General features: G+C 45.3%; 1 protein-coding gene across 2 annotated transcripts in view; it reads right to left on the bottom strand.

Moving 5' to 3' along the window:
- NSDHL (NAD(P) dependent 3-beta-hydroxysteroid dehydrogenase NSDHL) overlaps positions 1-25,286 on the bottom strand; it is a 41,450-nt gene extending 16,164 nt beyond the window's left edge. Inside the window, exons 1-8 of one of the 2 annotated variants that reach the window (XM_079123889.1) lie at positions 25,152-25,284; positions 17,095-17,205; positions 14,888-15,046; positions 10,554-10,700; positions 8,142-8,270; positions 5,949-6,091; positions 3,858-3,960; positions 1,414-1,982 (exon numbers count right to left, since the gene is read on the bottom strand). In XM_079123889.1, the coding sequence (XP_078980015.1) occupies positions 1,650-1,982; positions 3,858-3,960; positions 5,949-6,091; positions 8,142-8,270; positions 10,554-10,700; positions 14,888-15,046; positions 17,095-17,160 (1,080 nt within the window). In that variant the 5' untranslated portion in view covers positions 17,161-17,205; positions 25,152-25,284 and the 3' untranslated portion in view covers positions 1,414-1,649. Of the gene's footprint in view, positions 1-1,413; positions 1,983-3,857; positions 3,961-5,948; positions 6,092-8,141; positions 8,271-10,553; positions 10,701-14,887; positions 15,047-17,094; positions 17,206-25,151 lie in introns of those variants that run through there. The other variant, XM_079123890.1, reaches the window with a different exon arrangement.
- Between the last annotated feature and the right edge of the window lie 75 nt (positions 25,287-25,361).

Genomic DNA, 25,361 nt, shown 5'->3' on the forward strand with positions numbered 1-25,361 from the left:
GTTTGGTCCTTAGTGCTCATCAGTAAGTTCTGTGAGCTTCTCATCTAGCTGAGATTCTCCCTCATCACTTCTAAGAGTAGCTCCAAAGCTTTGTCTTAGTCTAAGCTCCTTCCCTGCCTCTCTCTTTTGCCTGATTCTCCTCCACTGCTCCCCCGACCCCAAACCAGCCTATTTGTTTCTTTCATTGAATCTATGTCACACCATGCTGGTAATTAAAACTAGAACAAGCTGTTGATGGTGAGACTGACTGCTTTAGCCTGAAATGCCAAACAGAGATCCGTACCTACTGAATGTCTACTTTCCTAGGTGCAACTGTATGTATTACCTGCCCTGTGGATGCCACATCACCTCCCTCTGAACTTATACCACTTCACTTGAAGTTTGTGTATCATTTCATGCCTGGTACCACAGTGGCTTGCGAACTCATTTTAGCTTCAATATTCTAAATGCCTCAGGGGCAAAGGTGGTTTCTTATTTATGTTTATATCCCACTGCCCCATCCATCCAGCATGGTCTATCCCCAGTCGGAGACAATAGTCCAATAACACAAACGGCAGGGCTTGCATACCTTCACTTTATTCTAGTCTCCCATGTACCCCCTGCCCCTGGACAAAGGGAAAAAAGAAAATGGAATTCCTTAAATTACATTTCAGTTAGTGGGAGAAGAAATCACGTTCTATAAACAAAACATCACCAGAAGATAGAAAAGCCTGGATTATTATATGTGTTATGCACCTTTGAAGTTGGCCTGATGGATTTTATGAGTGTGATGTACAGGGATGTACACCTCTCTGCATCATCTCTGGAGTTTCTGCCCGAAATCCAAGGAGTTTAAGGAGGCTCCCTTTTCTTTGGTTCACTGTCAACCAGCCTGATGTCCCATGTTAGAGAAGAGCTCAACAGTTGACATGGCATGTCACTGAGCCAGACCACTGCTGTCACTAAAAGTGACAACAGGGCTGTTGATAAAAGAAAATGCTTTATGAAACAACATTGCAGGTGGGCTGGAAGAGTCCCTGAAAGACAACATGGAAGGAGGTAAACCACCAGCAGGGCCCCCGCCACCCCTGCAAGGATGGCAGGGATTATAGTCATTTATGCCCCCCCTCTTTTGCTCCAAACCGTGTGGATGTGAAATGTATGTTTGAAGTCTCATTCATGTGTTTACAAATTCTGCTTTTTTTCTAGGATACTGCTCCTTGAACAGAGTCTAGTGGCTTCCACTCTAGTACTGGTTTGCATGATAAATATTTTGCTTTCCCATCCTCAATTAGCAAATGGATTGTTTCTTACAGCTTCCTTGATTATATACTAGGATACCAGAATGAAATGGATGATTTCAGGGTGGTCTTTGGATAAGGAGCCTCGGCTGGGGATTGTGGGGGGGTAGAGAAAGATATGGAGACACAGAAGGAGAACAAAACAATATAATATGAAGGTGTTTTAAAAATTCAAATCCAATGCCATGAAGGGAGGAATGTCTTGTCACTCTCATAGTCATGGAGGGAGCAGGGCATGCTCTCATCTAACTAGCAAGAAGAGTCTTAAGCTCAGAAGAAACTCATTCAAAGGATATTAGTTCATCATTGCACAGGGGAGAAAGTTATGGGCCAGGGCACGCACTGAGATGGCCCAGTCTCCAGGGTGCCTCACTTGACCTTCCGCAGGTGGTGAAAGCTCTGTATGGTCTTCTCCACGGCGTCATCCATGGTGACCAGTGGCTGGTAGCCCATGACCTTTTTGGCTTTCTCACAGCTGTAGTAGTGGAAGGTGCCAGCCAGTGCAACCCGCATTGGTGTGAAAGTGGGCTGCAGCTGGATGATGGGACTGATCACCATCACCAGCAGAGACAGCAGAAGGGCCAGGTAGTAGGCTACCCAGTAGGGGATGTGGTATTTGGGGGCCTCATAATTAAGGCCTGTCAGGATGCGGGACAGGAACGTCCAGAAAGGGATGGGTTCATCGTTGGTGATGTGAAATGCCTGGTAAGGGAACAAGAAGTTAGGAACCTCTGCTAAGCTGCAGGCATGAGCAGGCAGTCTGGAACCCAGAGTCCAACCACAGCCGCAGGCTCATCCCACAACTCATTGTGGGAAACCAGAGGCTGCTCCATGTCTGCTCGCCTGGCCAGTTCTTCTGCAGGGCAGCTAAATAGTGAGGTGTATATTTGGCTTCCTCATGTGCCTGGCTGCTCCAGTATTTCACACGGTCTGTCCTCAATTCTGCAAATTGGTAGCATTCAGAGGTAGAGAGGGAAGGCAATGCAAATTTTATCTATGGGCCAGGATTTTAAATGGAACTTAGATTGCCCTCAGGAAGGTACATTTGTTAATTTAATAACTGTTAATCATGGTAAAACTCATCTTCTTATCTTCAGATTTAATGAATGGGTGATTAATTTCTCGAACATGCTATGTTTGTTCTAAACGAAAAGCCACTCCCACTCTACTCCTAACCACCTGAAAGGTTATGAGTGGAAAACTGGCAGAGGTTCAGGACAAAAGAGGACCAAGCAGCGAGGAAAGATTGTAAATCTAGGAGTGAGAACTGAAGATGACACGGGGTCCTAGAGTGGGAGATAGGGTAGGGGGACTAATCAGGCTCCTGATTTTTGCTTAAGAGCTGCTGTTCCCTGCCAGACCCACCTTACTTCAGAGAAGGCCACCAACCCAGCTCTGATCTGCCCACTGGGCACCAAATGCTAGTAGATTCAGCTATATTACCCTGCTGGAGGGGTGAGAGGCCTGGGTGATGTGAGCATGTGTGAGCCACGGGGGAAATGGAAACTTGATGAGCAGTGGGAGAAAGGGTGAGGAGCCAGCACACTGACAGATGGTCACACTCCAGCGAAGTTAGGGTTTGCATATGGACTGCTCCCCCAAGGTTCAGGCATTGAAAGTTTGCTCTTTAGCTTGTGGTACTATTGGGAGGTGGTGAAAACTTTAGGAGGGTGGGGCCTAGTTGATGGAAGTAGGTCACTAGGGGCATGTCCTCGAAGGTATACCTTATTCCTGGTCACTCGTTTATTTTCTCTCTCCTTACAACATTCTAAGACTTCTCTAGCTTCCATCTGAAAATTTTCTAAACTCCTCCCACAAACCAGTTCCAAAAGCTTCTGAACCATATGGTCAGGTACAGTCACGGTCACGACCAACAATTTTAGTGTATGTGCTACTAATAAGCCTGTAGGGACTCTTTTAGATGAAATGAACGTATTTTACATTGTGAGATGGGCATGGACCTTTGGGGACCTGGGGTAGAATGTTATAGTTTGGAGCTGAAATGTCCCCCAAAAGTTCATGTGTTGAAGGCTTGGTCTCTGGAGTGGTAATATTGGGAGGTGACAGAAGCTATAGCCAGTGGGGCCTACTTGGATGAAGTGGGTCACTGGAGGCATGTCCTTGAAGGGTGTATTTTCTCCCTGGGCCTTTCCCCCTTCTCTCTCTTTGCTTCCTGGCTGCCATAATGCTCTGCCTCACTACAGGCCCCAAAACAATGGAGCAAAAAAAAACCCTTTGAAATCATGAGCCAAAATAAATCTTTCCTCCTTTAAGTTATTTTTCTCAAACATTGTACCACTGAATGGAAAGCTTACTAACATAATGGGGAACAGTGTTCTGAATCTCTGTTCAATCCTAGCTAATTAGCTCATAGATTTTGTGATGCTCAATGACACAGCCCTCCCCACTAGAGGGACTCAACCTTGGTCCAGGGGGTTCCTAATGCAGATTTGTCATGATACAGGATCACAGAACAAGCAGTCAGCAAACCCAATGGCACGGAGAAGAAATCGGCAGGAAGGCAAACATGCAGGGGCAGGAAGTTGTGAGCCAAGCTGGAAGAAGTGGGTGCCTTACCTTCCCACCCAGGGCTGCGTCTTTGGAGAGGTGCTCTGCAGCCAGGATGTGTCCATGGACTACATTCTCCACGAAGGTGAAGTCTACCAAGTTCTTCCCATTTCTGCAGGTGCACACGGAATGGTTCAGCTGTGCTGGGAGTACTAAGCTGTGAGCCTCATGGAGCCCCTTCAGCATGACTGCCACCTGCCTTGGCAGTACCCACCCCCAGCATACCTGGATGTCTGTAACAGGTAAGGAAGTGGAGAGGGCCAGAACTCCTGAAGCTATCAGGTTAGTGGAATATTTGAGGACCAAGCAATGAATGTGAAAGTGGGGTGCCCCGCCCACACCATCCCAGCACAGTCAGCACTGCTACTGTCTGCTCAGGCTTCAATTTGGGCAGCATCTCTTCAACTACTTTCTAGGATACACTGGACCAATGCAAGGCTCTTTGTAATTCCTCAAAATGATAAGTGAGGGTGGCAATTAGGCTTAGCAAGATGCAGGGATAAGAGGGGAAATTAAGGGGAGGGGTTATGGAGGTAGGAAGGGTAGTAGAAGGAATTGGACATTAATACCCTATGTGCATATAGGACTACATGACCAGTGTGATCCTACATCATGTACAACCAGAAGAATGAGGAGTTAAGACTCCATTTATGTATAATGTGTCAGAATGCATTCTACTTTCATGTATAACTAATTAGAACAAATAAAAAAAGACAAAAAAGAAGGGGAAATGAAAGAAGAAAAGGCGCATTTGGGAGATAGCCATACTTTCTGTCACCTGTGGGAGGCCCTTCACCTGTACTTTCCTTGAGAAGGGATATGTAACACCTACATCTGCCTTCTAGATAGAAAGATTTGAGACTTTGGTCCTTCACTCTGGGCCAATTGCTTCTGCTCTGAGCCTTAGTTTCTATAATTTCCAAACAGGGAAAGAAATATTTTCCCAGCCTTTCTGAGAAGGCACACCAAGTTAAATAGTGGCCTCCAAAAACTCATGTCCTTCTGGATCTTTTGAATATGATTTTATATAGAAATGGGGTCTTTGGCAACCACCAGATTCACCCTCCCCATCAGCAAAAGGAATAAACCTATTGACATCTCGATTTTGGACTTTCGGATTCCATATCTGTGAGAGAATCAATTTCTGTTGTTTTAAGCATTAAGTTTCCGGTAATTTGTTATGGGAGCCCCAGGAAAGGTCACTGCTATGTTCGGAATGTTTGTGTGCTCCCAATACTCATATGCTGGAACCTAATCCCCAATGTGACACTGTTAAGAGGTGGGGAGTTTGGGAGTTGATTAGGCTACAAGAGCTCCATGCTCATAAATGGAACTAATTTCCTTATAAAAGAGGACTGAGGGAGCCTGTATGTTCCTTATGCTTTGTGAGGACAAATAACAGGTGCCATCTATGAAGAACTGGCTCTTATCAGATAAAAAAATTGCTCATGCCTAGATCTCAGACTTTTCAGACTCCAGAACTGTGAGTAATATATTTCTGTTGTGTGTTAAGTTACTATTATGGTATAGATGTGAGGTGTCCTGAAAAAGCTCATGTGTGAGACAAGGCAAGAAAGTTTACAGGTGAGAGGATTGGATTATACAAGGTCTGATCTAATCTGCGAATTCATCCCCCTACAGGGATTAACTGGCTGGTAACTGAAGGCAGGTAGGGTGTGACTAGAGGAGGTCTGTCACTGGGTGCTTACTTTTATCTCTAGTGAGGAACTCTCTCTCTCTCTCTCTGCTTCCTGGTGTCCTGTCCTGAACCATGTCCCTCTACCACACCCTTCTGCCATGGTGTTCTGCCTCACCTTGAGCCCTGAGGAATGGACTAATGGAACTGGCTGTCTATGGATTGTGACCTCTGAAACCTTGAATCCCAAATAAACTTTACCTCCTCTAATTGTTCTTGTCAGGTCTTTTAGTCACACTGGCAAAAAAGCCATCTAAAATAGTTACCCAGTCTAAGGTATTTTGTTGCAGCAGCCTGAACAAACTAAGACTGGCACATGAAGCTGCTTGGGTGTCAACAAAAGCTTCTCTGCATGTGCACTACATGGATTAGGGAGAGGTGAAGAGCAATGGGGGCCAACTCACCCAATCATGAACTTCATCTTGCCCTTCTTGGCTGCCTCAATGAGGATGGGGACCAACTGGGGATCCCGTGGGCCGAAAATGCCATGAGGGCGGATGGCTGTGGTTAAGAAATTCCTCTCAGGATCATTGGCGTCCAGAACTGCCTTAAGGAGAAAAGGAGGAGCATGTCCATTGCAAACTCTCAGCTCAAGCTAAGATGGCTCCTCACTGGCTGGTAGCATTTCCCATAGGGCACTGACAGATGATATGTCCTGCTGGTATACAGGCTACTGGGCAGTATTCTGCTTTGGGATGACAACCCATAACAGTTACCAGTACCTCTCTATTCCATCCGTCCTGCAAATTCTGACATGCAGGAGAAAGCTGGGTAAAAACCAGTGAGATCAAAGTGAAAAGGCACGGTTTGAGTTCAAAGGCTAAGACGCATACATGTGTATCTTGGTAGCAGTTTGTGGAAAAGGTCTAAGGGTTCCAGTTATTGAGTCAGCAGTGAGCCTCCAGTGAGTCTGCTGCCACAAAAAGGGCTTGTGACTTAATGACATGTGCCAGCTACATGTTTCCCCCACACCTGGGCTGTTTGCTCAGTGCTGAGCGTACCACCTCATAGGAAAGGACTCGGATAAACCCAACTGGGCCCAGGAGGAGGGTCAGAGTGGGTGAAGGGTATGAGGGCCTGGCCTGGGAGAAATAGGGCAGCAGTGAAAGACATAAGCGGTCAGTGTCCAGAAGAGGCAGCCACTCTTCCGGTTACCACCTCAGGAACAGAGGTGTCTCCTGTGGAGCTATGTGAACACACTAAAGTCCAAGGGCTTCAAGTACAGTCATGTGCCAAATAATAATGCTTTGGTCAACAACAGACCACATAAGTAACAGTGGACCCATAATTTCTAGCCAATTTCGTTCATATACGCACACTTTATGATGTTTCTACAATTCCAAAATCACCTAACAATGCGGTCCCCAGTTAACCTGTAGAGAGGAAACAGGTTTTGCCTCAAAAGTAACTAAAAAAATCTCAAAGGAGTTGCTACATTGTTGGTAAAACAGGGATGATCAAGGTGCCCATACTGATAAGACTTGGAGCGTGTCACCTAGGAGTTCTAGTTCATGGTGGCAAAAAGATTGTACAAGTTTCAGTTCCATCAACTATACGTTATTTGTTGATTAAATTTATAACAATGGAGAAGTTGCCTCTTTCAACAGATTTCCAGAGTTACCCTGCCTCTTGCTGTCAGGCCTGTGGACCCCTTGACAATGAAGGAAATAACTATGACTTCAAACAGTGTCTACCATGGCTCATCTTGATTACTAAAGGGATGTGAGCTGAAGGGGTCCTACACTGACATCAAGTTTGGTTTTCTATTAGTAAGGAGATTCAAAACCCATGCAGGTGTTTATCTTGGCAGAAACCAAAGCTCCAGGTAGGTTACTGCTAGTATCACCTTAAGGCTTCAGTATTCCTTGGGCCTAGACTGAGCACTGCTTGGATACAGAAATTCAGCTTGTTAAGGCCAAGCCTGTACACCCTGGTTTGGGGAGGTCTTTGAATCTCTCTACACCCAGTTCTGATGGGACTTTCTGAGCTGAAGTAATAGAAAACAGCTGGGAGGGACCTGGCTGGCTGAGCTCAGAGGACTCAGTGCCAGTTGGGTGGAAAGATCCAGTTCATTGAGGGAAAACCTCTGAGGGTGTGATGTGCTACAAATGCCTGGGAAACATAAAGTCAGAGCTGTCCAGCTAAGACAAGCTTCCGGGGCTCAGGGGCACCATGGCACCCACAGCTTAGGACTGCCTCAAGGTGATGGTAATGGCTCATCCAGGCCACCTGCAACCTGAAAGCTCAGTGGCTATCACTCAGTGGAGTGGCTGCTTAATCTAGCCAGGTGAAAATTAGGTGCCCCTTGATGAAGGTTCTGGATCCCTCTCTGCATCAATAATATGGTGATGATAACACTGCCCACCTTATGGAATCATTGTGAAGTTTAAAGGAGGCAGGTACCAGAAAATACTCAGAATAGGACCCCATCACACTAAGCATACTGTTCTTATTTTAAAATTTAATTTCACCCACACATTTTACTTTCCAAGTTTGATACTCAGGCCTCAAAATACTAACTTTCTATGTTCACACATTTTCCTTAGGAATGTAAACCCTTCGATGTCCACTCACTCAAGTAGGTCTAAGTTACATACTCTTTCCTGTAAGATCTTAGTCTCCGTGTAGTAGTCTATGGGCTTCATGGCATAAGGAAGGTCTTCGGTTCCATTTTTGATGTCACTGCCCTCAAAGATGACACTGGCACTGCTGGTCAAAATGAGTTTCTAGCAGAGGAAAATTTAAAGGGAAATACGAGTCAGAAATCATTGCTATTCCAACAGTCAGAGAGTTGTGTATGTATAAGAATAAAATGGCACCTCTTCCCTAGACTCACATGGGAGTCTCTGCACTAGTTATTAGCTGCAATGGCTTTTCTTTTTAGTTCTTCTTAAGATAATCACCACCTTCTGCAGCTATGTGGATTCCAGACACATCATGGTATTACAATTTAAAACAATTTAAAACACTGGACCTCCCACTTTTTCTATCTTGTCACACCCGAGGAATGGAACAGACTCCAATTATTCATGGTATCTCACTATCAGACAGATTCTTCATGGGGGAAAACAGCCCACAAACTTCCCTCCCAGCACAGGCACAGACAGAGGCCAGCACAGCAGAGGAGGGAGTGTGGGAATAGGTCCAGTTTGGACACAAACACTGAAGGCATGGCTTGTTACATGCTGCAGGTGGCGCTGAACAATGAAGAAAGAATTAAGCAAGACTGGGCTGAACTGGTCATCTGTGTGGAGGAAAAGATTTGAACTTGACCTCACCATATATAAACATAAATAGACTCCTGCTCGATTGAAGGACTTCAATGTGGGAAGCACTGCTTTAAATCGTTGAGATAAAATATGTTAAATAATCTTTTGATCTTGGTGCTGGAAATATTTTCTTAAATACAACACAGAAAGCCATTTCCTACAGCCCTACTCACTAAGCTATTCTGCCCCTTCAGTGAATGAACTATAGTCCGTATTCCAAGATGCATAGAGCTCCAAAAGCATAATTCTAGAAAAGAGCAGCAAGTTGCATGTTCAATGTAATACCATTTTTATAAGGTTCTGTAACATGCAAAAGAATACCTTATATTGACTGCATATGGAGCAAACAGAAATGATTGATCTAAATTCAGAACAGTGTTACATGTGGGTAAAGAAGGGGATACAGTGTGCTTAATCTCTGCCACTAATGTAATAAAGGCTATGATGAATACATGGGTGCTGTACTATTCTGGCAATTTAACCATAGCAGTAGCAAACTTTGCAGAGCTGCAGTTCCATAAGACAGAGTGGAAAGTCTGGAACTTGGCAAGAGAGAATCTACTTGAAATCCCACCTGTTCCATTTACTGGTGGTCTTCAATTAGCCCCTGGCTACCTAACAAGGAGAAAAATAGGGGGGAACGGCAGCAGGGCAGGGTGTCTTTTCAAGTGCAAGGTATAGGGGTTGCTAGTCGCTATTTTAACCCACTAATGGGAACCCACAAAATTCCTTCACCGCCTGTTCTTACTGGGCCAGCCAATGACACCAGAAGGATCTGAGAGCACCCAGAAGGATCACTGGGAGTATAATTCCCAGCTCTCTGCAGGCTTTTGTCCTAGTTATACAGTATCTGTGGCAGGTGTCATCATGAAGGAGCTATTGTACCCACTGGCTGGAGATCCATCAAGGCCATTCTGAGGACCAAGATTTGTAAAAACAGTGCATGCAGTTTCCACATAGCAGAAATTCATGTTCTCTCAGGTCCAGCAATCTTACTTCTGGGTGCAGATGCCGAAGAAATGAAAGTAGGGCCTGGGACAGATATTTGTACAACCACGTTCACAGCAGCATTATTCACATCAATCAGCCCAAACGTGATAGTAACACAAATGTCCACTGGTGGATGAACAAAATGTGGTCCATCCATAACATGCAGTATACTCAGCTTAAAAAGGTGGGAAATCCCAATACACACCACAACAGGAACAAACCTCAAAGATGTTAGATTAAGTGAAATGAGCCAGTCACAGAGGGATATTGTATGAGGTCCCTACAGTAGTCAGATTTCATAGAGACAGACAGTAGAATGGTGGATGCCAGGAAGGGGAATCGTTGTTCAATGGGGACAGAGTTTCTGTGGGGAAGAAGAAAGTCTTGAAGAAGGATGGTGGTGATGGCTGTACAACAATGGGAACAGACGTAATGCCAGTGCATATATGCCTAAAATGGTGAAGATGTTACAGGTATTTTCTCACAATAAAAACAAAAGCAATTATCTCAATTTTGTAGCTTTTTAGTCAAAGACTAATAGGCTTTAGAGGCCTCAGATGGACCACGGATGTAAGGTTAGAACATCCTAACTCTAACAGGCCTCGGCAAGGGGCCCTTCATGATACCCAGTGATGCCCAGGGTTTAAATGCTAAGATCTTCAGATTTAAGAAACAAGAGGCTGTGGCTAAGCCCAGGAAGACTGGATGGGGTAATATGTTCCTGACAGCACTTTCCACACTTCCCCTTACCTGAACCCCAGCCTTTTTGCAAGTTTCAATGACATTCTTGGTGCCAATGAAATTCACTCTATAAAAGAGCTCCTTGTTGTTACTGGATGGTGGGGGTGACGCACAGTGGAAAACTGTGCTTACACCTTTCAGAGCCGGGTACAGGTCCTGGAAAAGCAAACAAAGACAAAAGAATCGTTCATGCTCTGGCAGGTCAACAGCCTTCTCATATTCTGATTCTCCAACATGTACCTAGTAGGCGGCTTGCCTTTTTATAATTGCTCAATCAATATGGAAACACATTCTTATAAAAGATCCAAATAATACAGAAGTGCATGGAAAAGAAAGCAAGTTGTCCCTTCAACAGCCCCCTTTCCAGGAACCAGTCCCCAGTAAACAGAGTTTGGGGGCATGAGAAGACTATGGGTTCTGGAGACAATACCCTGTTACATGTTCAGGGAATCTGTGTGGGGAGGGTAGAACTCCCACCTGGACAAGGTGAGTTCATATACAAAAATTATAAATCATATGAAATAGTCCCATACCATTAACAGAGACCAGACACAATGCACAACCTGACTGTGACTTTGAAATATTGAATTTACTGCTTAATCAAATCTCCTGACAGAAATGGCTGGTTGCAGATTTGGGTCAGGAAATACACAAGTTGAACCAGGAATACCCTGTCATTATCAGAAAGAAAGAAAGCTTGCCAAGAAGACTACTGGGGACATGTAGAAGGTACTCAAGAGCCAACACGAAGAAGCCTTAAGTGGTCAGATGAGATAATTTGATCATGAGTAAGATCTCTCTGAAAACAGCAAATAAAAGGGGAAGAACCAATGATTTAGTATGTACAAAGGTCCAAGCGACTAAGGGAAGAGAAAATAAGGGCATGTCACCATTTTGCCAAATCTTGATGAAATAATGGGATCTAGGTATGATCCTGTCTGGAAATAATTGGAGAGTCAGGTATAGACTGCATGAACCTTGCCTCTGAAATCTTTGCCCACAGCTCTTAAGAACAAAATGTTCTCTTGAATAATCCTAAAATGGTGATCACAAGGCAAATTCCAACAGATTGGTTACTCCTATCTAACAATGACTCTATATTCAAGTTTCCCTAAGTGTGCTGATGATGTCCTTTCTAGCTGTTTTTATTCCAAGGTCTAGAACTCCCTGTTTTTTCTTTATCTTTTGTAACACTGCCATTTTTCAGGAGGTCAAGTTGGTTATTTTACTGACTGTCCCTCAATTTGCATCTGTTTGTGTCCTCAGGATTATACTGACGGTCAATAGTTTTGGCAAAGGTCCCTCATAGGTGCAGGTGTGTCTGTCCCAGGGTGGGCATACCTTGTGAGGCACATGTTGGTCCCACTGATTATGATGCTCAGTTGGATCATTCACTGAAGTTGACTGCCTGATTCTGGCCATCCCAAGGTAACTTTACCCCTGTGTGACCAGTAAATCATCTTTGAGGTGATCATCCCATGACTGATTTCGGTATTGATTTGATCGCCATTTCCTGGAACACTTATCAATGTACTGGTTGCAAAATGGTGACATTCTTTTTCTAAGCATGCCTTTTAAACTTATTAGCTGGAATTCCTCTGTAAAGTAGAGCTTCCTTTCCCCCCAGTCCTAATTTTTCTTCTTCGTATTTCTACGGTCACACAGGTTCTTTTTAATTCAATATCTTTTAATTCACTACTATTATCATTTTTGAGGTTCAAAATGTTCCGAAGTTGGCCAGTTCTGGCCCTTCTTGTTGGCTCCTCTGTCCTTCAGTCTTGTCCTCTGTAATTCAGTTCTAAGGAAAGCACTTACTGTTATTGGGGTTCTGATGATATTGAGGAAAAACTGCCTCCAACTCATTGGTTCCTACTCTGACAAAGCAGATCACTTCTGACGCTCAGTGTGTAGGAAAACCCCTAAGGGTTTCCCTTTAACACTGGATTTAAACAAAGTTGGAAATAATATACCAATAACCACAGCACAGCAGTTGGGGGAATGTTTTGGAAAGAATTTAAAAATTGGCTAAGGATATTTGTCTCTTTAGAGGGGATGCACCAGTGATCAAAAAATGTCAAAATATCTGTCTTCATGGAGCTGATGCTCTCTGGTGGAAGGGATAAATAAGGACATAAACATAAAAAGTAAATACAGAGTACATCAACTCTTGCCAAATGTTATGCAGAAACATAACGTAGAGTGAGGGGATCAGAAGGGGCAGGCTGCTTAGCATTCAGTGCCCAGAGACCTATAGGAAGTGAGGAAGCAGGCTCTGCAGTTCACAGAAAATTCCTGGCAGAAAGGACAGCAAGTACAAAGGTCCTGAAGCAGAAACTTGGTTGGTGAGTTCGAGAAGCAGTAAGAGACACAGTGTGCCTGCAGCACAGCAATGAGGGGAAATGTGGGCAGGAGGAGGCCAGAGAGGGGGCAGGGGTATACTGTGCAGGTGGTGATTATACAGATCTTTGTTTGTTCTAAACGGAACTGGATGCCATTGGAGTTTTCAGGACAGAGGAGCGATGGGATCTAAGTTCTGCACTAAAAGGGTCCCTGTAACATCTAGGTGGAAGATGATGGTGGCTTTGACCAGGGTAGTAGCAATGAAAAGGGTGCAAAGTCGCTGGATTTAGAGTGCAGTCAACAAGGTTTTCTGCTGGATGGGATGAGACAGAAAGGAATCAAAGATGAATCTAAGGTTTTTGGCCAGTGTAACTGGAAAGACAGAGTAGGCTACTTTGGGAACTTGAGAAGATTTCAGAAGGAGCAAGTTTGCTGTGGTAGGGAAGGAGCCTGTGGCAGGGAATGGGGACCTCAAGTCTGGATATGGCAAGTGTGACTGTCCAACAGGTAAATGGCCACGTGTAAAGCTGGACATATCTAGTTGGAGACTTAGCAGCTTCTAGAGTACATTAAATCCCTGAGGTGGGATGGATTCACCAGGACACTGTATGTACTTAGAAAAGAGACTCATAGAAAGCCCTGGAGCCTGCAAAAGTTTAGAAATGATAGCAATAAGGAGACTGAGAAGGGGCAATCACCAAGGGAGGAGAAGGAGCGAGTGTGGCATCTCAGAAGGCAAGCGAAAAAAGCACCAGATGCCGATGAAGGGCCAAGTCTTATGAGGATGAGACTCAACCAGCAGATATAGTCACCTCAAGGTCTTTTCAGAAGGACTGCAGAGACAATGAACACAAATGGTTCTTGAGCTCTGCTATCAAGGGCAGCAGCTGGCCTGGCGCATGGTTTTAAGATGGGCAACACAAGAATCTCTGTATCAGAGGTGGATTTAATGCAGGAGAGAGTGGGAGAATCCCTAGTGCACTCGTTGAATAGGGAAGGGGAGGTGCCTTGCAGTTGGTACTGGATGGGAGCTTTCCCTAGGATGAGGATTCCTCTGGCAGGGCAGGGGTGGCAGGATGCAGATGCAGGGCTGGGCAGCACTGGGAGCCACCTGAGGGCCATGGCCAGAGAGAAAGCCAAGAAGCAGCCAGCACATCATCTTCTCTCCAGCCCAGGTCAGCTGCCCAGATGCACAGGAAAGAGAGAGAACTGGATTTCACCAGGGCTGGGATGACAATGAGACGTACCACGTGACATGGACTTTTATGTGTCTGGTCCCATCATCTCATCTAGCACTAGACTAGGGTTAACACCCACAATCAGCTGATCTTAACTAAAGGACGCTATCCTGGATAATCTGACTGGGCTGCACTCAATCACACAAAGGCATTGAGAGCAAAACTGTGGGTTTAGTAAGAAATTCTAACTTGGGGTTGCCACATCAACTTCTGTCTGACATTCCTGTCGGTCCTGCGAATTTCAGACATGCTCAGCCAGCCCCCACAATCGCGTAGACCAGTTCCTTGAATTATATCTCAACCTCTCCTTCTTCCTCAACACAACCCTACCTTATTGATTGCTTCTCTGGAGAACCCTGACAGTCAAAACCACTGAAGCACACACTTTAAAATATGAAACTTACAGTATGTGAATTCTACCTCAATTAGAAGGAACATGTACCTTGAGGTCCTGCATCTTGTAGTCAGCAGATTACAATCCATGACATCTTTGGTAAAACTTTTGGGTAAAGTTTTATTGATACACAGACACATCTGATCATAGAAGCAGAGAGTGTTACTGCTTTTGCTTCCATGATGGAGTTGAGTTGCTGAGACGTAGATGCTAGTTATTCATTATGAGTAATAGCAATGTATGTATTAAGTTCTTTCCTATAACTTTCAATAAAATAATTTCCTTCAATTTGGTTGGCCTCTAAGCACAGGAAGTGAAACAGTTTCCCCTGGGAGTGCTGTGGGAGATTGGCAAGGGTGCAGAGTTCATACCTGTTGGCTGCAGAGGTCACCCAGAAAGAACTGCACCCGGGGATTATCAAATCCTTGCTGGATATCAAATACATTGACGGTGTAGCCTTTTGCCAGCAACTGCTCCACCATGTGCTGCCCCAGGAATCCAGAGCCTCCGATCACTGTACACTTCTTTGCCTACAGAAAGAGAAGGATGGCAGAAGAACCAGCATGATGATAACCAGAAGCTAGAAAGTGGCCAGGTTTACATGTTGTGAGCCACTGCAATGGCAGGTATGTTTGTTTGCAACTCTAAGCCCAGGTAGATGCTTTATATAATTCAGGTATTCTATCACCAGTGCCACCTTCTCTCCTGGAACCAGCAAGAAGGAAAGACAGAGCAAATAATACTCGATAGATCTTGGTGGATTTGATGACAATACTCATGTTTTGTATTTAGTGAAGGGAAATTAAACCACTATGATGAAACTTGGATGGTCTATTTGTTTTTCTTCCTCAGTACTGGGAATGGAACTCAGGGCTTTGTGCTTGCCAGGCAAGCACTTTCTATCACTGAGCTACATTCCCAGTCCCAACCTGGACAGTCTGAAAGAAAAAAAAAATTAAAAGAAAGCAAAGGTGACATCTTCTTGCTCCTGACATCTGATTTCTGGGCATTTCTCTATAAAAACAACAAACAAATAGCCAGTCATTTAAGAGTTTGCACTTAAAACATCAGAAAGGAGCAGTCTCCATACACACAGGACAACGTGACTTCTTGACCACAAAGAGGCTTGGGCTCATCACCCAATCCCTTCCTGCCTCAGTTTAACCAATGAAGACTGTCCCACGGAGATCTCCTGGTATGGCTGAAAGACAGCTGCTTGTCTCTCAGGCCTATGGCTTTGCTTCCCTTCTCTAAACTCTGAAGAGTCGACAAATCGAGAGTAAGCTGTGATGCTTACATTTCAGCCTCCCAAGTGTGCCCAGATTCTTGGCTAAATTGCAACTTGGGAATTGGGGATGATGGAAGGACAGAATACCCCACGTGCAGGCAATTGCGCACTTGAACTCCATGCTGTCAACGCAAAACTGTTGCTGTCACCTGCTGAATAAGTTGGCTATAAGTGTCCCCAAAGATGACTTGTGATATTCTTCCTCCCTAGGATAACTACAAAACTATACGTGGGTTTTCTCAAGATAACAAACCCCCGTTTTCCTTGGTTCATATAGAATATATCAAAGTTGAATATGTAGAACTAAAATTTTTAAGGAATTTGTGTTTTGATTAAAAACCAACCAACCTCCCTACTTATTCCTTAAACATTGACACAACTGAGCTGTGTGAGACTCAAGGGATGCCAGGGCCAGCCACCTTCTACATATCTGCCTCTCTCCCAATCTGGGTGTTCTGCCTGAAATGGTGCTTTTACCATTTTTTTCCACCAGGCCCACCTAGAGATAGCACCATAACTTTACCATCATTTGTTCTTGCATAATCTACTGACATAACTGGCCTCACCATTCAAAACTCAACAAGTGGGGCTGGGTGTGGTGGTGCATGCCTGTAATCCCAGCAGCTCAGGAGGCTGAAGTGGGAGGATCAAGGCCAGCCTCAGCAACTTAGTGAGGTGCTAAGCAACGGAGTGAGACCCTGTCTCTAAATAAAATACAAGAAAGGGCTGGGGATGTGGCTCAGTGGTCTAGTGCCCCTGAGTTCCATCCCCAGTACAAAAACAAACAAAAAACCCCAAAAGCAACTTTTCTATCTACTCTTTTCTATGCTATTCTACCAAGAAGCCCCATCTAGCCTACCATAGGCCATATGAAGGCAAAGTGAGCTGCCAACAACCAACAGTTACTGCCAAATAAGTGCATCAGGCGGGCTGGGAACATACCCCTCGGGGGTCTGCTGGGCACCTGCCACTGCACAAGTGAGCCAGGGCAAGACCAGCCAACAATCCCTGAGCTGCACTCAGCTCAAACCACAGAGTTGAGAAAAAAGGAACTGTTGTTCTTTCAAGTCACTGCATTCCGATAATGGTTGACTCAAAGCAATAAGTAACAGATATATCTTCAGTAAAAATATTTTTCTTGTAAAAAAAAATACCTAGAATTGGTTGATTTAATAAAAGTAATAAACGTATTTTTCAGCCTATAGGTAAACATCAGTGGCTTGCTGGTAAGTTAAGTACTCAACATTTTCCCTACCTGATTTTGGTTAACCTTTTTATGGCTGTACTCACCTTGGAAATGTCCTCTATCACACTGGTGACCTGGTCTCTCATTGGCTCAACAACTGCTTGTTCCATTATGGATGAAAATATGGTCTTGTTTACAATCAACTTTTCTTCTTACTAAAGACATATTTAGAGATAGACACTAATGTTATATATAAAGCACGCCATCCCCACTCTGCTGTTTTTACAAACAGCTGAACTGGAACTACAGCTGTTGGCTGAAGCACTCGGCTCATGTCCCTGTGATGCAGGTTGCACTTGCAGGGCATGACTGGGTTCATAACATCATATACTTGGAACAGGGGCATAATGGGAAGTCAGTTAAATGATCTCACTTACCAGTTAGGAAAACAAGAACATTGTGTTGTAGCTTTTGCCACTGCACTTACGTGCTTACATGCTTCAATAATTTTTGCTTTCTCTTGGGGTACTTGTTAGGTGGTGGCAGGGCACAGGCCTAGGGAGTCCTGGGTTCTGGCCCTGTCATGAAGTGCATAAACCCAGTTATTTCTCTTTGCTGTGACTCTATTTGCCCGTCAATAAAATGGATTTGTGTGCTCATACCTATGATGTCCAGGCATGGGATACTGGGGCAGGTGGTGGACAGAGTGTAATAAGAGAACTCTTGCTGTTAAGTCAAAGACATCTTTATTTTGTGTGAAAGAACTCAAGAGTGTCTGAAACCCTCAGGAAGTAGTCAGAGCATGGCAGGGACCAGCCAGTTTTAAAACCAGGAGAGAGTAGTGACAAAGTCCAATCATGTTACCAAACAAGTACAGCTTGTAGGGTGTGCTTCCCTCTTCCTTTACCCACAACATGGAACTGCCAACACAATTCATTTATGGAGTGTTTGGTCCTGCATCTCGTTTTTCTTTTCATCTGCCTGTGACACCTTAGGCTCAGAGAATACAATTTGAGTGAGGAGGTGGCAGACAGGTGGCCATCATGCCCAACCAATGGGCTAACATGTGTGCCCTTAGGGGCTGATTATGTGAGTGTATGGATTTTGTGAGCATATGGAAGGATGAAACGACCTTGAAATTGATGTTAGGACTCTCAGTATCTGATGCGATCATGTGGGGGAGCAGTTTTCTGAACTCATAATGGAAGTTATTAGAAAAATGTATCTCAAAGTTTGACTATGCCTGGGCCTTAATACAATGCATCCAATGAAAAAGCAAAGCCATCCTGCAGTTCTGTGCCTTCTCTGAACCCCCCTTTATCCCGCAGTCCCCTGCATACTGGCTGGGCCCCTGTCACCTGTTTACTCCAAATGCATGTGGCTGAAATTTGACTCATTTAGCTCAATGTATAATAGGACCAAAGTAGTTGGACACTGGATTTTGGCAACCTGCACCAAAACACCTCAGAGTCTGGGTTGTCTTGGTTGGTGCTATATCACAGGCATGCAGCACAGTGCCCAATACAGAGTGGGCACCTGTGTGTCTGCCAGACTCATGGTATGTCATTGTATGTATGAACCCTCACAGAGGCTCTGCTGCTTGCCACCACGTACAAGGACTCTCATGGAAGCTCCCATCTAGGAGCTCTGCTGGGCATGTGGTTTTGTTCTTTGTTGGTGCTACAATCACAAATGCCCACTGATTTCCTGGGAAACACAAGCAAATGGGAAGGCATATGGCATCCATGGGGCAAGGAGATTTCTACCCCCTATCCAGCTTCTAACCCTGCCAAGGTCATTATTGACCTTTGGTAGGAAGAGGTCTGAGAAAAGCATGCCTGGGGCCATGACGGTCTGCTCAGTAGCTTGCAGGATCCCGAGACAGGGCTAACCAGGCTGTGTTGGCCCAAGCCTGGAGGCCTCAGATCCTGGAAGTCTCTGCTCTCTTTTGCTGCCTGTGAAAAGCACAAATTACCCCACTCTTCAATGCAGCTGGCAATATATTATTGAATCCAGAGCTTCATGAGTTCAAGTCCCAGCTCTAGTTCTTACTGGCAGGATACCCTGTGCGCTGTTATCATTATGAGAATTGAATGAGAAAATACATGCAACACCCCCTCAACACAGTGCCAAGTACTGTGACCACCCCATTAAATACCATTGTTATTGTCATCAGAAATGTTACTTCCTCAGCAGCAGTCTCCCTTACCCCACCTCCTTATTGGTCATTGCTTTCTGCCTCTACTGTTTACCTGCCCTCATGTGGTATAAGCTCAGAAGCACCCACCCTGGAAGTGGCCTCAGGCCTCAGTAAGCTCATGCTGCCTAATGGGTATACTTTGTAAAGTACTTACCTCAAATGTGAAAAAGGAATAAGACAGGGTGGGCTTTAGTTCAGTGGTAGATCATGTGCTTAACATGCTCAAGGGTTCCATCTCTAGCATACATGTGTATACACATGTGTACACACACACATGCAAAGAAGGAATGAGACTTATAAACACATTTGGGTAGAAAGAGATCTGGCTCCCTTCCTTCCACTTCATTCAAAGAAGAGCATGAGTGACCTCAATGTGCTTCACTCAGTTCTTAATTAAAGACAAAGACTACATTTAATCATCCCTGCAGCTTTCAGCTTTGCATGAGAATAGAAAAGAAGTAGACCAAAAGAAGGCCTGCCAGGGTGGCTAAGGATGATAAAAATCCCACCTGGAGAGTCCTTGTGAATGGAGAGGAGCGTAAACAGTGTCTTTTTCACTTAAGACCTCTGCGACAGGGTAGGGATGCTTTTGGCACCTGGGGGCCTGTGCAGCTAGGACAGGTTTGTAGGTTAACACATAGCACCACACCACTTGCTTTTAAAGGATCTGATGAGAAGAGTCAACTCTGGGGGTTGGATCATTCCACACAGAGTCGGCTCTCAGGGGAGGGGACCAAGCAATGAAAGGACAAGGAGAGCACCAGGCCAGGCTTCACCTTGCCATTGCCATGTGAAAACACTGCTGGACTATTACAGAGGGGTGAGTGGTGACCCCTCTAAAGACCTGTCTCCATTCTAATCTTTGGAACCTATGAATGTGCCCTGATGCAGAGAAAGGGTCTTTGCAGATGTAAAGATGATGGGGAGGTTATTCTGGTGGGTCTAAATCCAGTGACAAGTGTTCCTGCAAGAGACAAAGAGGAGAGACAAAGAGAGAAGAGGAGGAGGCCATGAGAAGATGAACGCAGAGACCACAGTGAGGTGGCCACAAGTGTAGGAATGCCTGGGGACATCAGAAACTCAGAGAAGCAAGGGAGGAGTCAGGTTAAAAAAATATCAGGAAAATCCCCGGTCCAACGGACATTAATCTGAAGAAGATTACTTTGCAAGATGGCTCATGAACACTTGAAACACTGTGCGACATCACTAATCATTAAGGAAGTGAAAATCAAAACCCCAATAAGAGACAGCCTCACATTCATTAGGATGGCTATTACCAAAAACCAGAAAGCGGAAAGTAGCAAGTGTTGGTGAGGATGTGGAGAAACGAACCCTTGTGTTCTGCTTGTAGAATTTTACTGTTAGGTAAAGTGGTGTAGCTGCTGTTGAAAACAGTATGGCAATTCCTCAAAGATTAAACACAGAATCACCAAATAAGCCAACATTTTTGCTGGTGGGTATACACCCTCCCAAATTGAAAGCAGGGACTTGGAACATGTACTTATACATCCACGTTCATAGCACCATTATTCACTATTAGACAAAAGGAGAAAGCAGCCCAAGTGTCTTTTGATGGATGAATGGTTAAACAAAAGTGGAATATTATTCAGTCACAAGAGGAAATGAAATTCTGATGCAGGCTACAGTATGGATGAATACTGAGAACGTCATGCTACGTGAAATAAACCAGGCACAAAAGAACAAATGCTGGCCAAGCACAGTAGCACACACCTGTAATCCCAGCACTAGGGAAGCTGAGGCAGGAGGATAGTGAGCTCAAAGCCAGCCTCAGCAATAGTGAAGTGCTAAGCAGTGAGACCCTGTCTCTAAATAAAATACAAAATAGGGCTGGGGATGTGGCTCAGTGGTCGAGTGCCCCTGAGTTCAATCCCCAGTACCCCCCTCGAAAAAAGAACAAATGCTGCCTGGTTCTAGTCATTTGGGGTATAGAGTTTCAATTTTGCAGGACCAGGAGAGTTCTAAGATGGATGGTGGAGATGACTGCACCACAATGGGTACGTATTTATTGCCACTAATGTGTATACCTAAACATGGTTAATGTGGTACATTTTCTGCTATGTCTGTCTATTTTACTACATGTATACATAGAATAGCTCTAAACTATTGAATATAGGACTCCAAAGAGCAAAGTTCTAGGGGCTTACACATCTAAAGCTTTAAGTCTGTTTCCTTTGGAATGGTGCTCTATGAATCCATTAAAAACCAAGATATGCACACACCATTTCCACTGGAACAATGTCTTAGGCTAAATACAATTTCGGAAAAGAGACCCATCTTGTCCTGGTAAAACCCAAGCTCCTTGCTCCACTTTTGGTCTGCTGACAGGATTTGATGAAGAGAGAAGCAAGATAGCCCAACTGCCTCCTTCATGGGAATGTTCCAGATCACTGACTCCTAGAGATAAAAGGAAGGGACAGTGTGTTTCAAACCAAACAAAGAGAGATAAGTGCCCCCTCCTTTTAAAGGAGTGTAATGCAGGAATCAAGAACGTGGCCACCAGGAGCTGATGGCCATAACCCATGGGCAGATGGCACCAATCTGTAGGAGGAAACAAGAACAGGACTCCAAACATAATGAGCTTCCCCAGAGGATTCAATCTGTAGAGTGTGGCCCTCCAAGGACAGCAAAGCAACATTCCTCAGACCTCTGTCTGAAATCCTGATATGGGAACTGAGCTTGGGATTATAAAGGAGGACTCCCCTGTCGTTCGCTTCATGCTTGGCATCCTGGTGAGACTGGGTTTGAGGATCTAATGGAAAGAGAGGGATTGCCCTGGTGCTGGTGCATGCTTTCGTTATGTATAAGTTTTTGAGAAAGTATTGCAAAGCAGGAGTCCTGTGAAAACCAAAGTAAGGTCTCCCCTTTCACAACACCAAGATGTGATACAGGGGAAAACACATGCAGCTTAGGACCAGTGAGGTCAACAGCTGGGTCTTTAGAGCTCTCAGGGGAGCCACTCCTGTGCTGGCACAAACTGGCTTGCCTTTGTCCTCTCCTGGACCTCAGGTGTCTGTGTGCTTCTGTCAGTGCTTCCTCTTGCTGCCTATTTGCTTTCAGAATGAAGCAAGTGCCCAGTTTTGCTGAACCCCTCAGCCTGCTTGTGGGTTTTGCTTTCCCCTCCTCTCCATGGTGAGATCCTTCAAGCTCAACTGTCCCCTCTGGAAAGCCCCCTCCCCCAGCTTGTTCAAGTTCTCATCCTGGGTTCAAGTGACAATCGAATTACCCTGTTGCTGCTGGTTAAGAGTTCTCATCTGCCTATCTCAGAGCTGCTGTGGGGTTCAAGCAAGCCCTCAAGGTTAAAAGAGGGGCTCATTCAAAAGTCACCAGATGCTAGCCACTGCCAGGCAGACACTGCATAAAACACAGTTCCAACCTTCAAGGAGCCCACCCTCTCATGTGGGAGACCGGGAGAGATGAGGAATTGCATAGTATGTCTGAGCCCCAAGGAGGATCAGACCAGAGCACCAATACAGGCTGCTGGGTCAGTTGAGGTGACCCTAAAGCTGAGTTCTAAGGCCCCTGAGAAGTGAGTCAAACAAGGTGGTGGCACAGATCCAGCACACTGATAACTGACCAGTTGTGTCATGGCAAGTATGAATGAAGTAAGACTGGGAGCAAAGTTAACATACCAGGGCTATGTGCCCCTCAGTTGTAGGCAGAGGTGAGAGTTAGGATCAGATCACTCAGGCTGCAGTGTGAAGACGAGATATGAGCCAAGCCTAAGGGCCCCAGGTGTGCCAGGTAATGGAAATGAAAACAAGTCAGAGAAAAGAACTAGGACTGCCTGGAGACCTGCTAAATGTTGGGCTCTTTTACATATGAGTACATTACTCCATTAAGATTCAAAAAGCATCCAGTCAAGTAAACAGTATTGGTTTCACTCAACAGACGAGGAACTGAGGCTCAGAATTCAAGAGACTTGTTCAGGGTCACACAGTTGGCACAGAACCCAGATAAAACTTGTGTTTGTCTCTTCTACTCTGTAAGGCTGCCACCCTGTGGACTGGGAAATACGACGTGTCAGCCAGCTTTCCACCACTCTAACAAAACGTTTGAAATAATCAGCTGAAAAAGAGGAATGGTTTATTTTGAGTCACAGTTTTGGAAGTCTGAGTCCATGGCCTATTAACCTGTTCCTTTGGCCCTGTAGTGAGGCAGTACATGATGGCAGAGCATGTGGGGAAGGAGACAGATTAGCAAAGAGAGAGGAAGGGGCAGGGGCTCCACATCCCCTTCAAGAGTACATCCAGTGACTTGACTGCCTTTCACTGGGCCCTACCTCCTAAAGGTTCCACTACTTCCCAACAGTGATACAACCTGGCAACCAAGTCTTCAACTCAAGGGCCTTTGGGGGGACACTTCTGGTGCAGACTATAGCACAGGCTGTGGAGTGAAAAGAGCAGGAGGCGTATATGGACTTTACTTCACAGTTATGGGAAGCCTCTGAAGGTTGACCCAGAGGGCACTGACCTGATCAGAGTTGTTAACTGGGAGGATTAATCTGGTGTAGCAGGGTGGACTAGATATGTGAGACATGGGAAATGGGGTTACTGATTAGTTGTTTGACAGAGGTTTGCTAAGCTCCTGTGTTCCTCCCTATTGTAGGTACTGGAGCATCAATAGTGAAAAAAACCAAGATGCCTGTCTTCTAGTGGAGAGGCAACAAAGAACAAAATAAATAAATAAAACTGAGTTGGTTAGAAAGTGATAAGTACTATGGGGGGAAAGTAGAGTAAGGTGAAGGGCTTGAGTGTACTGAGGGTGGCCTTACTGAGAAGACAGCTGGGTGACCTGGAGGAAGAAAAGACATAGGTGCAGAAGACAGAAGGGTCAGTTGGGGCAAAAATTCAGTGTAGGAGTGTCCCTGGCATTTGAGCCCCAACAACAGAACTAGTGTCTTGGGGCTGGAGGGAGCCAGGTTAGAGGAGAAAGACAGCAATTGTGGGGGTAATGGAAGGGAGCACATCATACCAGGCTTTGCAGATCATGATGGGAACTATGGCTGAGACTAGTTGGGAGGCTGATACAAAGGTTTGAGAGGCAGCAGAAGTGAAAAGAGAAAAGAAAGGGCATTTCAGGGACAGAACTGATTGAACTTGGAGGCTCAATATGGGTTGGGGACAGGAAAACAGACAAATGTGACTGCAAGGTTTGAACCTGGTTCACTGCTCAAAGGGGAGGAGGGCAAAGAGCAAATTGCCACCGATGGGGTGCGAATACACCCAGGCCTTTCTCAGTCAATAAACTTATATTCTGTCCTCAATCTGCTCAAATTATTGTTCCAACGCCTGGCGGGGGGGGGCGGGGGGGGAAGCAGTGAACTAGTTAAGGAGGGCACTGGTGCAGTTTCATCTCTGCCATACCCTTTCGCATATTCTTTTTTAATTCTCCAAGCAAGCTCCACATTCCCAACACTCCTGTGACTTTGATCATGAGGGTGTCTCGACCTGCAACGCTACACTGTCTACCATGTGAGGGTGGATGTCAAACAGGATATTCTGAAGACCTCTGAGGTCCCTCACGCTTGCGAATATCTTCTTCACTCCCGTTTACAGTCTGTTCCCAACGTCCCCGGCTCTCTATCCTGGGCTGCTTTTAGCTAGGTGAAAGCTGAAGTGAGTCTTGCGTGAAGGCTCACTTTCAAAAAAATAAAAATAAAAACCTCGGCTGAATTCAACTTCTAAGTCTCAGCGGTCCTAGGCAACAAAGCTCGGCATACCTCTTCCCCTTTCCTGGTCTCACCTGCCGGGTGAGTACAGTTCCCTCTGCAACACGTAAGGTCACATCTTTTCTGGCCACTCTGATGTTGGGTGTCCCAAATTCAGTTTTAGGCAGTCCAGAAAACAACCGACCCAGACCGCCCCACCCAGCTCCTCGCCCTCCCGCCCTGCCAAGCTGCAGACACAAGGCGACCTCCAAGGGCAAGATCATGATTCTTACCCGTCTTTCTGTAGGTGCCCTCCCAGTCTGCCTCCGCTTACCCGCGGCCTGCACCCACGGAGCTCCAGCCCGGGACCACCAACCTTTTCTCCCAGCCAGCGTGAGCCGAGAATCAGCCGAGTTTCCTCCACCAACGGGATTGGTCCGGTTCAGCAGAGGATCAGCCAATGGACGATCGCAGTGTGGTCTTGCCCAATGAGGATAAGTCTT

Source organism: Sciurus vulgaris (genome assembly GCF_902686455.1).
Source record: "Sciurus vulgaris genome assembly, chromosome: X".
Taxonomy (NCBI): Eukaryota; Metazoa; Chordata; class Mammalia; order Rodentia; family Sciuridae; genus Sciurus; species Sciurus vulgaris.